Source organism: Cricetulus griseus, chromosome 8 (genome assembly GCF_003668045.3).
Source record: "Cricetulus griseus strain 17A/GY chromosome 8, alternate assembly CriGri-PICRH-1.0, whole genome shotgun sequence".
In the NCBI taxonomy this organism is placed as follows: domain Eukaryota; kingdom Metazoa; phylum Chordata; class Mammalia; order Rodentia; family Cricetidae; genus Cricetulus; species Cricetulus griseus.
In genome coordinates, this window is record NC_048601.1 from 93,295,867 (window position 1) to 93,310,069 (window position 14,203).

The 14,203-nt window shown below is 52.4% G+C and overlaps 1 protein-coding gene across 1 annotated transcript; it reads left to right on the forward strand.

Moving 5' to 3' along the window:
• Positions 1 to 4,882: 4,882 nt before the first annotated feature.
• Mnx1 (motor neuron and pancreas homeobox 1) lies at positions 4,883 to 9,357 on the forward strand. Its single transcript, XM_027428632.1, has 3 exons — positions 4,883 to 5,573; positions 8,266 to 8,426; positions 8,998 to 9,357. Exons 1-3 carry the CDS (start codon positions 4,883 to 4,885, stop codon positions 9,355 to 9,357), a joined length of 1,212 nt encoding a protein of 403 aa, XP_027284433.1.
• The last annotated feature ends 4,846 nt before the right edge of the window (positions 9,358 to 14,203 follow it).

The following is a 14,203-nucleotide window of genomic DNA, read 5'->3' on the forward strand; positions in this document are numbered from 1 at the left end:
GGCACACAGAAACAAACATCCAAACAACAACAACAACAACAAAGCTTGGTATCTAGAGTCAATTTCCAAACATAGAATACCAATATGTTGCTGGGATTTTGTACGTGTCCCATATGGCCCAGGTTTGACTGTTCTTTCTTTACAGTGAGGAATAGGGACAGTAGAGAAGGGCAGCCAGAGAGACTGGCTGGCCTGAGTTCCAGCTGGTCCAGGCAGTGTAGGCTTCTGCACAGGTCTGGAGAGGGTGGAGGATGTTTTTCAAACAGGGTGACAGGAGAGGAACAGGAGGGGCTGGCAAAGAAAAGGACTGGCTAGTATCCTTGGCAAGAGCATTTCCCTGCAGGTTGGTAGTCCTCAGGTCACTGTCTTCTGTGCCACCTTTGAAAACCAGCCCTTTAAAAGCTGAACTGAGGATGGGGTCTGAGGAGAGGAGTCAGAGAAGAGGTCAGCAGATGAAAGGGTGGTGTTAAAGGAGTTGATGGTACCTTTGGCACTCAGGCTCTGCAGGGGCTGTGAGGAGTGGGCAGAACTCAACAGACTTCCCTTTTCCTGATCTCACCTTCCAGTGACCCCAGGCTCTCCATTGGAGTCTGTGTTCCCAGGCTGGGGGGTACATCCCCAGGGAAATTCTAAACACTGAAGTCAGCCAGGCCTGAAAGAGAGTGGTCTATCTCCCTCCAGGTTCAGCACTTTCCCTGCTTACTTTGTGTCCTCCTGAGCTTATATAGCCTGGAAAAATTCCACCACCACCACCACCACCATCGACACCACGATGGGCTTGAGTCCTGGCTCTGGCTGGCCACACCACATCCTCCAGCCTCAGTTTTCTGAAGGGGAGCCTTAAAATGTTGACCTGAAATTGAACTGAGTTAACTCCAGTGAAGGTTCACGATAAGGCTGAGCCTTTCTCTATGATGCTGAGCATAGGGGGTCGCTTATTTCAATTCTGGAAATAGCCAAACAAGTGGCAGGTGTGCAGAGGGAGGTACAGGGAAGACTGTCTTCTATCCAGTCTCCCAGCCACATCTCCAGGCTCCTAGCCGGCTTGTTAGTGGCTATTGTACATTGTACCTGCTGCATTCCACAGGAAGGGAAGCAAATGAGTGACAGTAAAAGAATCAATGGCCTGGCTCCTGTGAACTTGGGTATATGTAGGTTTTGTCCTGGATTCTTGTATAATTCTAGATGTAAAAGACATAGGTTATAACATTTTCTTTAAAATTTTTATTTTTATGCTTTAATTATGTATATATTTGTGTCTATCTGTGGCTATGCATTTGTGAGTGCATGGACCTGAGGAGTCTGTAAGAGGGAGTACAGTTTCCTATGGCCAGAGTTGCAGGTGGCTGTGAGTGGATGCTGTGAACCCAACTTGAGTTCTCTTCAAGAGCAGTACTTCCTCTCCAGATCTGAACTGTAGAACCCTGGGAACCATTGTTCAGCCTCCCAACATCTTACTCTTCTGTGGTTGTTTATATAAAGCAACACCCTTTTTTTTTTCAGTAATGAGACGAGGCTCAACTGCAGGTTATCCTTAGTAACTTACTTAATGCACGACCCCAAAAAAAGAGATTCTGGCTGGGCACAGAGGAAAAATGACTGAGAGTCAACTGATTGGAGGTGCACCGGACCTTTAATTGCACCTCCTTTGGGTAGGCGAGATCTTCTTCCCTGCTCTCCCAAAGCCTCTTTTGGTCCCGGGGCCTGCTGGAGAAAGCAGCTACCTGAAGGCACAGGACTGGGAACTCTGCAGACCTTTGATCTCTCATTGAGCCGCTAGTAAGCCCCCAGCTTAGTCCTAGGCTGCCCCAAAGCCAGCTGGGCTGGGTCAATAGACACTGGGAACAGGAAGAGACCCAGCATGTGCACTTCACACGTTGTAAAACACACAAAGATCCCAGTTCCAGATAACTCCCAGTCTTTCTCTTCACTCCTGCCTCTTGGTGAACAACTTACCGGGCACCTCCAAAGAGCATTAACTTATTCCCAAACAGAAGCGAAATATATGATCACGTTCAAGCCCTTTGATTTCAGAGAGTCTGTTTGGCCCAACCCCCACTTTGCCAGACAAAAAAATCAATCCATCGAGTCAAGTTCCCCTTCACCAAAGAGGCTCTTGATATTGTCTCACTCAGCCCACAGGTGGTGGGGGACTGGTAGGGTTAGGGCTTTGTGGGTCCTCAAACTCCAGACAGTGGAAAGGGGAAAGGCATTTAGAGGCTTTGGGAACACATCACCTACACAACAAATAGGCAATGAATTCCTCTGTTCAGATGATTTTACTGAGGAAACCTGTACCTGAACCTCAGTAAACCTATCCCCGCCCCACCCCAATCAACAAAAACAACTCTGTTGTTGCAGGTCAGATGAGAGGATGTGGATCCACTGAGGTCCACCTCAGGGAAATCTCATCTATAATCATTCTCTTCCATCTTGAATAATTTCTTTGGAGACCAGTCAACTTACTGTCATCTAGAAAAAGCTACATCCTGGGACAAGCAGAGCAGCCCAGCATCCTTGCTCGCCTGTATTGGGCTTCCGCCATAGAAGAGGCAGAGAATCTCACACAGAGTCAGATGGGATGAGGAGCCAGGACAGATACAGATGAGAAGTTTCATGGGCAGCAGGTGTGGCCCCCCAAAATCAGAACTGATCTCAGTTTCTTTCAGCCTGTGCTCTAGAAGACAAAGATGATAAATCCTCCTTGTATCATCATAATGAAGAGTAAAGATGATAATTACAGAAAGAAGATGCAACATAGCAGGTTTTCAAGGAACAGAAGTGTTTCTACTTAGAGGCAGGGCTGCATTTTAATCACCCCCAAAGAGACAGTTATCTAAAAGACAACAGCTGTGTAGATGTGGTGCTCTTTTGACTAGCGGTTGGCCTTTGCAAAGTTGTGGAGCATTTACTCCAAGTTGCTCCTGCTCTGTTCCGGACTTTCCATTCAGGACTGTGCATCTCAGAACCACCGTGTCATCATGAAAAAGGAATCCCACTCATCCGAACAGAAACGCTGTTCAGTCTTTCCCGAATAAAAACTCTTGAGGAGAAAAGTACAGCCCTTTTATTTATCTTTCAAAAACAGCTCTCTTAAAACAGCCTTGCCTGAAGCTTTTTTTCTTTCCTTCTTTCTTTCCTTCTTGTTTGCTTTGAAACAGGGTTTCTCTGTGTAACAGTCCTAGTTGTCCTGGAGCTTGCTCTGTAGACCAGGCTGGCCTGGAACTCAGAGATTCACCTGCCTTTGCCTCCTGAGTCCTGGGATTAAAGGCTGCGCCACCGCAGCCAGGTTCTTACCTACTACTTTTATGTTCACCCAGCATCGATTGTCTTAGGGATCCTCTGCCCCTTCCTGGCCCGCATCCACCCCTTTATTAACCTCTCACCTGCTTAGGAAGTCAAGCTTCAGGAACCTGGAACGCCTTCCCGCCTTCCTGCCTTCCCCCTTTTTGGGGAAGATACTGAGGATGGAGCTTCGTGGCCGCTTGGTTTCCCAATCTACTTATTGATTCGTTAAACTTAAAAAACAAAACAAAACAATCTGGAAGGAAGCTTTTTATTGTAAATATTTGATGTATGTGTAGGGTGAGGTCTGGATTCACACTCTAATGTCTTGCTCAGTCGGAAGCCCTCTTCTGATTTTCCTGGACGCGGCCGGCAGGAGGAGGCGAGAGCCTGACTGTGGTTCCCTTAGTCTTGGGGAGGGTGCAGTCTAAGGGTGCAGCCCTCGACAGACTCCTGCAAAGCGTTTCCGTTGAACGTCCAAGAGGCAAGGCATGGGCAAAAGAACTTTGTCACCTAGGTCCGGCTCACTGGCTGGCACCTGAACCTTGAAGCCAATGTGGGTCCCTCACTCGAAGAATTGGAAGACTGCCCTCTTTACACCCTGACAGGGGTGGCGTGGGATGGGAAAGCTCCTGAAAAAGATCTGTGGGCGTCAGACTCTCACTCACCATATTATACACACCGGAAACCTTCAAACAAACATCTGTGGCGCAGGAGACGGGGGGGGGGGGCGGGGGAGGCGCAGATTCGAAGGTTCGACCTGCAGAGGGTTGGCGACAGGGACTCAAACCACCTTGAGGTGCCTGAGACTCAGGAAGGCGGGAGATTCTGGTCTTCAGAGTGCTAAGCTCAGGGTGGGCTTCAGGGGTGAGGAGCCACCTGGTTTCCCAGAGTCCACAACTCCAGCAAGGGCGCACGAGTAGCTGAAGGAAGATAAGATATCCGCCTCTGGCGGAACAAGGTGTCTAGGGGACTCAGGGCCACTCACAGGGACACAAGGTTGCCAGCGCCCGCCACCCACTCAGCACCAACGAAGCCGCAAGCCTGTATTCATCCTCCAAGCCCTTCCCACCCATCTCCTCTTCCCCACCACGGCTGCTCACCACCCGTTACTTAGGACCTGGGGGCGCAGGGGCGGGGCGGCAGGAGAACTGGACCGTGACAGGTGCGCCCCTCGGCCAATCGCCGGAGGGACACCCCTCCCCGGGCCCCCGCTGAGCGCGCCAATCCCAAGCAGCTCTGAGCTTCAAGTGTGCGGAGGGGCACGGGTCCCCACCAAGGCGCCAGCGGCCTCGGCTCGGTCGCTTGAGCGCTTGAGAGCAGAGAGCTGGCCTCCCCAACCCAAAGTCGCCGGAGCGCTCGCGTGGGAGTTGGTTCCAGTGAGAGGAGCGCGGTCGCCTCGAGGACAGCAAGGAGGCGGCGTCTGGACCATGGTCGCTCGCGGCTGAGTTTCCGGCTGCGACTTTGATTATTGGCAAATAATCGCAGTAACAAAACCAAGCCCCAGAGCTGGCCACCGCCACGCTCAGTCTCCGCAAGCCCGCACACGACCGCGTCGCCCGCCCCTGGGCACTGATCGTCAGCTCCAAACGAGCCGATGGAAAAATCCAAAAATTTCCGCATCGACGCCCTGCTGGCGGTGGATCCCCCGCGAGCCGCCTCCACTCAAAGCGCGCCGCTGGCCTTGGTCACTTCGCTCGCGGCCACAGCATCTGGCCCCGGACGAGGCGGCAACGGTGGCGGTGGGACCAGTAGCGGGGCGAGCCGCAGCTGCAGCCCCGCGTCCTCTGAGGCCACTGCAGCTCCCGGCGACCGGCTGCGGGCGGAGAGCCCATCGCCCCCGCGCTTGCTGGCTGCGCACTGCGCTCTGCTGCCCAAGCCCGGATTCCTGGGCGCCGGAGGAGGCGGCGGCGCGGCGGGTGGGCCGGGCACTCCCCACCACCATGCGCACCCTGGTGCCGCCGCCGCCGCTGCCGCCGCCGCCGCCGCCGCGGCTGCGGGCGGCCTGGCATTGGGACTGCACCCGGGGGGCGCGCAGGGCGGCGCGGGCCTCCCCGCACAGGCAGCTCTCTATGGTCACCCGGTCTACGGTTACTCGGCGGCGGCGGCAGCGGCCGCGCTGGCGGGCCAGCATCCTGCGCTTTCCTACTCCTACCCTCAGGTGCAGGGAGCGCACCCTTCGCACCCTGCAGACCCCATCAAGCTGGGTGCCGGCACCTTCCAGCTGGACCAGTGGCTGCGCGCGTCCACCGCGGGCATGATCCTGCCCAAGATGCCGGACTTCAGCTGTGAGTACCTGCGCAGCATTGGGGCAGTTCTCTCGAGCATCCTCCTCTCCCGCACCCAGTTCCTTTCTGCCTCGGCTCCCAGCGAGCTGTGCAAGCGCAGTAAAGCCGCCACGGCTCATCCCGGGGCCTGTGAGGCCTCGTGTGGGCCGTGTGGTGTGAGAGGAGCAGCGAATTATTAAGATGGCCACGCTCAGGCCTTGCTTTCTCTTTCTCTCTTAATGGGCAGGGGAGGTTAGAGGTGTCAGGCTGAAACCTAATGATTAACTTGCAGGTTGGAGAAGGAAGTGCACGGGAATGCTAGTCAAAAAGGACAGGGTTTAGGGTCACTGAAACCTGGAAGTTGTCACGGGGAACATGAACTTGACCAGGGGCTCCCTAATGGGCTACCAAGAGACATCACCAGGTCCAGAGGTAGCTAAGGAGAAAATGGACTCTTAGCGTAGCAGTGCTACAAGGCCAGAGCCCAAGCTCTTCTCTGTCAGAATCTTGTCAGGATCCTGCCTTCCTCCGAAGGGCCAAAGTATGTTTGTGGGGTGTGTGTGTGGGGGGGGTCCCTGCATACAATCAATATCCAAGAGGTCTGTTTTGAATAGAAGGTCTCAGGGACTCTAAATAGCAAGTGTCCTCCTGAGAACTCCAGGTGCCCAACACCTTTGGGAGCTCTTGTCCAAGGAGGGAGCAAAGAAGGTCCAGCCTGCCACATCTTCTCTGCTACCCAAGAGGAACAACCTCTCAGGAGCCATTTCAGACATCCCTGGCACACGCTGCATCTGCATCTGTGAAGAGTACCCTGGCTCTGACTCTTGCCCTGTACCCAAGCTGCCTTTCCATTCAGGCCAGAACAGAAGATGTATATGACTTTCCCCTGTCAGCCGCCCAACACCCAAACAAAGAGACCCCATTGTTTCCGTCTGAGTGGGTTTGTTTAGACTGGGGAGATGCAGGCACTGGAGGAAAAAAAGCAAAAAAGAAAACAGAAATAAACACTTGCCAGAATTCAGATTCCTGTGCTAGAAGCAGTGGTGTGAGTAAACAGAGAAAGCGAGGACCCCCGAGAACTGCAGACGTAGCAAGGTGGTGAGAGAATCCCAGCCTGCACACTTGTTTGCTCACAGCCACCCAGGTTTTTCCCAGCTTGGCTCCAAGAAGGCCAGCCTTGTTGATCTCGGCAAAGAGGGAAGGCTTCCATTAACCTCAGTTGAGGGGGTGGGTGTGAGCAGCCCAGCTGTCTCTGAAATTGTTCCTATCTAGTAAGTCCTGGGCAGGATCTAAACCTGGCTGAGGAGCCCAGCAAATCCCTTCAGATGGAAACTTGCCCATACATGTCCATTATGGCTACACTTCCTAGGCCTGAGATGCATGGGTGCCCAGAGAAGAGCTGGTCACTGGTCACCAACAGAACTCCATGACTTTGGGTTTCCTGACTGCTCAAGTGCTCTCTGGGGGAGAAAGGATATTTTTATGGAGCCCATGATCACTCAAAATCCCTGCCTGTAGGATCCCTTTGCTAGCATACCAAGCCCATGGTGTCTTATAGTCGCTGCATTAAAAGTAAGACCAATTTTACATTAGGAAGAGAATCTAAACCCCATACGGGGACCAGCAGAGGGTGGCTGAATGTGTTCCATTCTTGAGACTTCCCTCTCACCTAGGAAAACAGGCTTGGTTTTCTTTAATTGGTTGTTCCTATCCACTGGATGGCATTTCGAAATGATCCTTTCCGAGCTGGTGTTTTAATTAGAGTTCTAATGTATTGTCAAGTTGGGAATTCGTAGCCTTGTTTAACTAAAGCAGGGGGCGTGGACCTTCCTATAAAGCAAATTGCCCATCCCAGGGGAGCCTGAGCTCATCCCAGCCAGGGGCTGGCCTCTTTCTTTCCTTTGCTTTCTTTCTTTTATTGTCTAACACTCTTTGGACTCCTGGGAAATCAAGGGAAGTCTCGTTTTGAGGTAATAAAAGTCTCTGTGATGTAACCGTGCGAAATTATGTAAATAAAGCTGGACAGATCTCCTGGAACACACAGAAAGCCAGATCCACCCACAGCTCGGCCTTTAATTTGAGTAATGAGAATCGTCCAAACAGGCTTCCAGTCCCTTTGCCCTCTGCACTAGGAGGAGGAGGGAGCTTGTCAAGACAGACCTGGAGACACCCTGATGAATATGCTTATTTAGGCTCCAGCTTCTGTCTCATCCCCCCCCCTCTCTCTCTCCCTCCTCCTCCTCCTCCTCCTCCTCGTCTTCATCTCCCCTCTTCCCTCCCACAGGTCTGCGGGAGTCCTACACCCCTTTTTTTGCTCTTCTGCTTTAAGATGGTGGTGGGACTAAGAGGATGGGTGTTTTTCCAGCTTGAGGTGTGGGAAGGCCCTCCACCAGAACAGGGGCGATTTGGTCTCTTGCTGATCCAGTCCGGCTACCAAAGCTTTTAGACCTACCAGTGTTCACACAGGTGGCTACTGCGAGCCCTATTTAATCGCCACTCTCAAATGAAAAGATTGTCTGTTGAGACAAGCACCCCACTTCCGCTTGTGTCTGAGATGTGGGTCCTCTGGTCCGTGGGGAGTAGGCACTGATGTTGAAAAAGAAGCCCAGGGTGGGTGTCGGAGGCTGGACCCTGAGAGGGACAAGGGCAGCGATGGCTGGAAGCCGGTTAGTGGACAAGCCTACAAAGGCCTCTCGCCCCTTTTGGTCCACAGCCCAGGCGCAGTCGAACCTCTTGGGGAAGTGCCGAAGACCTCGCACCGCCTTCACCAGCCAGCAGCTGTTGGAGCTGGAACACCAGTTCAAGCTCAACAAATACCTGTCGAGGCCCAAGCGTTTTGAGGTGGCCACCTCGCTCATGCTCACCGAGACCCAGGTGCACACCTGATACCCAGCCCCAGGGGCAACCAATCCCCAAAAACCGCCCAGGAGGGTACTGATTTGGGCAACTGGGTCCCAGCTTCTCGACCTTTAGGTTCAGTTTAATTCACAGTGGGCGAGGTCCTAGGAAGACCCAGAGCATCTTTAGGCGCCGGAGGTTTGATTCAATAGGTTGGGGTACAGGCTTGAGAATCCATCAGTATTTAACCAGCTATTCTGGAGAAGGTGTCCCTCAGGCTACATTCTAGGAGGCTGTTCTTCTAGAAAGGTGCGGACTTGAGAAGTCAGAGACCTGCCAGTTACCTTGGTGCCTCGGTAGACCATGGGCTGGAGTAAAACACTCCCAGCTGGGGAGTTGGGGGCACCGCTCCCAGCTATGGGTTTACTGATGAATAGATGTAGGGGTGAGGGAATGGAGAAGCCGCTGCCCAGTCAGCTTCTTAGTCCTCTAGGGAAACCCTTTCTAGGGTGAGGGTGGGCCGAGGGGCAGGGGTCCTGGGTGCTCACACCTTCTGGATTCGTGGTGATGTAAGCGGCGGGTTTCTCACGCCAATTTGTGCCTACAGGTGAAGATTTGGTTCCAGAACCGCCGAATGAAATGGAAACGCAGCAAAAAGGCCAAAGAGCAGGCTGCGCAGGAGGCGGAGAAGCAGAAGGGCGGCGGCGGGGGCTCCGGCAAAGGCTGCGCTGAGGAGAAGGCGGAGGAGGAGCTGCTGGGGCCGCCGGTGTCTGGGGACAAGGCCAGCGGCCGTCGCCTGCGGGACTTGCGAGACAGTGACCCGGATGAGGAGGACGAGGATGAGGACGACCACTTCCCCTACAGCAACGGCGCCGGCACCCACGCCGCTTCGTCCGACTGCTCATCTGAGGACGATTCGCCGCCTCCAAGGCCGGGCGGGCCAGGGCACCAACCTCTGCCCCAGTAGTTGCCCCAAGCTCGGCAGCAGGGACGCGCTCGACGGCTACCCGGCTGCGGGTTTTCAACCCCATCCTGTGGCCTGCAGCCAATCTGGCAGCCTCTCCCCGGACCATGCATCCAAGTGCGCGCTGGGCTGGGGGAATCCCATTTGGGTCCTCGAAGGACAGCAAGAGAGAGACAGCGAGCTCCAATATGAACTTTCGTTCTTTTAAATTTAATTTCGGGTTGTGTTGGCTTGGGGTGTTTGTGAGAAGAACCGACCAATCTTCTAGGAGTGGCTCCTGCTTGGCTCTTCCCTCTTCGAAGAAGGGAAAACTACAGTGTTAAGTGACCTAGAAACTTGAAACCTCCTTTGGAGATACCATTCTGCTGAGAATTGAAAACAGAAAAAAAGGTTTTATGTCTGGGTATGGGGTGGGGGTATGTCATGAGCATTCAGACTGCGGAAAAATCTCAGAATGGTAGTGTATTTTTGTATACTGTATTTATATATAAAGAAAGAAACGTCTACTTATGCATGCTAAATTATTATTTAGCTTCCCCATTCCCCAGGGTGGAAATGGAATGTAAAATAAATTGGTTTTGTACTGGATGAGAGTGGAAAAAAAAACACTTTAATTTTGGAAGGAGGAAGATTGAACCCAGCCCTTGGGCAAGCTAAGCGAGTGCTCTGTTACTGGTCCACTTTGGCAAGCTAGGAAGAGCAAATCTTGTGGATCCTGGCTGTTTTGGTTAACAGCAAAGGGTGAAAATCAGAATGGCAAATGGGTGTCAGGACCACCTCCACGCCTGAGCCCTCCAAGACCGAACCTGATTCTGGAGGCTGAAGGTGCAAGAGTGGGTAGCGATTAGCGGCAGGTGTGAATTGTGGCTAAAAATATCAGAGGCCAGGTGTGTCAGCAAGTGCCTGGCTTAAACCCTGTGCTGTTCATGATACTCCCAGCTGAGTGATTTTGGACACTTTATTTCCCATTTACTTGCTGGATCTTTTAGCTGCAGTGGCATGGGAATATAGGATTTGAATATTTCAGAGAATAAGCTGCCAACAACTAAGTGTTAGTGGCATTTGGAGTCCTAGAGATCTCTAAGCAAGCACATTTCCCGGAAAAGCGCTTAATGGCACCATGTAGCGCATTCTCCTTTTGACCGAGGACCCTCAGCTAACACGATGTCCCTTGTGCTAGCCAGGAATGATTTTGTGCAAATGTCTTCTGAGAAGAAGCGGCAGCGAGCAGCAAGAATGCTCCCTGCCAGGGCTGCAATGGCTCTGGCTTAATAAACCTCTACAGCGAGCGCCATCAATCATTCAGCCCCCAGACCATGTGCTGCACACATGCCGAGCCCAGCCCAAGGCGCACCGGTCCTCTGCATTCAGACTCTGGCCAGGGAACACTGGGTGCTCCGGGTCTGGTTCGTCCACCGCTCCCCATTCCCCTTTGGCTGTCTTGGTGGCCAGCTTTAGACTGAAAATAGCTGAAGAGGCTCTTGTGTCTGCCTCCTGTCGGTTGGTCACTTTCTCTCCCACACCTGGGCTGGGCGAGGGCGAGCAGCCCCCTCCCTTCGCTTCTGCTCTCGCTCCCAGATGATGAGAGTTCAGAGGGGTCTGAAGTTTCATTTAGGTGATTGCAGCGGGGCCAGCAGGGCACTCCTCCATCTCATAGCAGAGCCAGATTAATATCCTCCTGGCAGCTCATTATCACCCTGGGCTCCTTCCGTAAAATCTAAGCCGGCCCAAGCCGGGCGTGGGGCTGGAAATCAGGCAGGGCAGCTGCTGAGAGCCAGGCGCAGGACCGATCTGAGCCCCAAGCTTCCGATTTTTGGGGCGAATCCGGACTGGGTTTACAACTGGCAGAGAAAGTAAAGGGCTGGAGGAAAGGGAATGGGAAAATCTGAGAGGAGAGAGAGAGAGAGAGAGAGAGAGAGAGAGAGAGAGAGAGAGAGAGAGAGAGAGAGAGAGAGAGAGAGATCCTTTTCTTCATCTTTTAAAAAGATGCATGTATCTCTTTTTAATTTCTAACACATTGGCGAGGTTCAGCCCGAAGCAATTCTTCGCAGGCTTGCTTCACATCTGGGGGTTATTTTTCCTCTGAGGATGGCCATCCCAGTTTCAGAGCCTTGGAGTCCTAAACACTGTGTAAACAGAAAAGTGAGGCCTGGACCTGGGATGGAAGAGTAACAACGGACCTAGGAACTCAGGGTACCCCCCACTCCAAGGGAGAGACGCCTCTGGAACAAAGGCCCACGGAAAGGTGGAGGAAGAAACAACCTTCCATTTCTCCCCACTCGGGTACAGCTGGGCAGCAAGTCTCTAGTTTGGCGCGCAGATCGGCAGGCGGCCTCAGTGTCTTAAGCCAGCAGCTTAATCGCAGCGGAATTTATCTCACTAATAAATTTAATGATCAATTCGTTCTTGTCACAGTAGCTCTTCCCCAAATCAATTATAGCAAATTTAAATATAATCACTGCCTCATCCTAGCTTACTCCGGGCATGGTGCACATTCATTCCGTCTAACGAACTGCCGGGAGGCCTTCTGGCGCGCGTGGAGGGCTGTGCCCCCACTTGGGGTCACCGACTTGGCTGTGCAAAGACCTCCTTGGGCCTCTCCTTCCTCAGCACTTGAGCCTCTGTGACCTCGGGCCAGGGTAGTGGGACTAGCAAAAGGCTTTGCAGTTCCAAGGGTTGGGTTCCCAGAATCAGAGACAGCCAGGTCTACACTGTGGGCGTCCTGATTTCCGGAGTTTGAATTCTAAGCACCATACACAGATATCCTCAGGTGACCCAGCCCACAGCCGACCATGCCTGGTGCCTATGATGTGTCTCTCTTCAACCTAAACGTGCTTCTGGGAGCTGGAGAGATGGCTCAGTGGTTAAGAGCACTGACTGCTCTTCCACAGGACCGGGGTTCAATTCCCAGCACCCACATGGCAGTTCACAACTGTCCATAACTCTTGTTCCAGGGGATCCAATACCCTGATAAAGACATTCATTCATGCAGGCAAAACACCAATGTAGTAAAATAAAGTGCTTCTGTAGAACGATTCTGCTGCCCAAGCTGTGATGTAAGGTCTGGATCCGATTAGAGAGCCCCCATTGAAAACTGACCTGGACTCCCAAGAACCCCAGGTCTGATTCTGATGACTGATCCCCCCCCCAGCCCCCTTTTCAGGTTTTCTCTGTGCAACAGTCCTGACTGTCCTGGAACCCACTTTGAAGACCAGGGTGGCTTCGAACTCACTGAGATCCACCTGCCTCTGCCTCTGAAGTGCTGGGATTAAAGGCGTGCTGCACCCCCCCCCCACCTGCCCGCCCGTCCGATGACTGATTTCTTTATCTATCCTTTACAGCCCTTGAGGCCAGTGAGAGAACATAGAGACAGGTTAATAATCCAGGGTCTAGAAGCCCAGAGCAACCAGAAGTAGAGGAGATGGGCCTGCTCTTTTCATATTAGCCCTCCCCAGGCCAGTGCTCAGATGGGAGTCAGTCTAGAGAGGGAAGCTTATAACTCTATGACTCCCAAAGCACAGACAAGAGAAACAAAAATAGGCAGCTGGGAGTCCATCAATGAAAAACTTCAGTGCCAGGAAGGACACGGTTAATAGAAAGATCCACCTAGAAAAGACATGAAACACTGCAAGCCAATGGGTTAACATGGAGAATAAAGAGCTCCAATTCAACCACAGCAAAAAAATAAAAACAACACAACTGAAGACTCACAAAGGACTGTAGCAGACACACAAATGGCTAGGAAGAGAAACACCAGTCAAACCTTAAGGATGATGTACCCTTTACAGATACAGAAGACTACTCGTGTTGGTGTGAGGATGTGGAGAAATTTGATCCCTTGTGCACTGACAGGATGGAAGTGTAAAGTGGTATAGTCGTTGTGGAAAACAATATAGAAGTGCTTTAAAAATCAAAACTGGGCTGAGAGTATAACCTAGCTGTAGAGTGCTTGCCTAGTGTGTATGAGGCTCTAAGTTCAATTCCCATAGCTACTAAACAGCAACGAAATTAAAGCAGACCACTGTATGAGCCAGCAGTGTTTGTTCTGAATATCAAAAGAACTGACAGCAAGCTCTGAAGGAGAAATAAGCACACTCACATTTTACAGCATTATTATTCAAAAGAGACAAGAGCTGGGAGCAGGCTAGGTGGTATTCAGCTGCAGGTGAATCTATGAACAAAATGTTCGCACTGGGAAGGAAGGAAGGAAGGAAGGGAGGGAGGGAGGGAGGGAGGGAGGGAGGAAGGAAGGAAGGAAGGAAGGAAGGAAGGAAGGAAGGAAGGCTCTGCCACATGCCCACGTGCGCGCCAGCACGGATGAGTCCAGGAGACCCTGCCCTGAGGAAATAAACCAGCCACAGGGAAAAAAGTGCTACATGACTTGTATAGGCACCATATATTTTTAAAGTGTGTATGCATATGTCTCTGTGTGTGTTCATGTGAGCACAGGGGTCCTTGGAGGATAGAGGCAGAAGATCCAGAGTCCCTGGAGCTGAAGCTCGTGTGGGCTGCATAGCAAGACCCCATCCAAAAAAAGAGAGATGTTTTTTACTCCTAGCCTACGCATTCTACACCCCCGCCCCCCCCCCCGCACTGTCCTTTCTCTTTTCTCTTACAAATTAAGCGCCAAGCAGGTCACTCTGTCCATTAGCCTCGCAGAACTGAGTATGGCTCTGAGTGTGGCTCGGTGCCCGGTCCTATGATTCAGGGTGGTTCCACCGTACACCTTTCAGGGTTATAGTTAAAGGAGCCACGGAATCTTCCCCTATTCTCAGGGGTGCAGGGACAGTCTGAGTCCTCTGACCAAGTAGGGGCCCAGGGCTAGCTAGGTGGGAACCCCTGGGAGGAG

What these genes read in the sequence shown, in the direction of transcription:
- Mnx1 (XM_027428632.1), top strand. Translation starts at nt 4,883, where the DNA reads ATGGAAAAATCCAAAAATTTCCGCATCGACGCCCTGCTGGCGGTGGAT. An exon ending in CAAGATGCCGGACTTCAGCT is followed by an intron (nt 5,574 to 8,265) that starts GTGAGTACCTGC and finishes TTTGGTCCACAG; the next exon opens with CCCAGGCGCAGTCGAACCTC. An exon ending in TCATGCTCACCGAGACCCAG is followed by an intron (nt 8,427 to 8,997) that starts GTGCACACCTGA and finishes TTGTGCCTACAG; the next exon opens with GTGAAGATTTGGTTCCAGAA.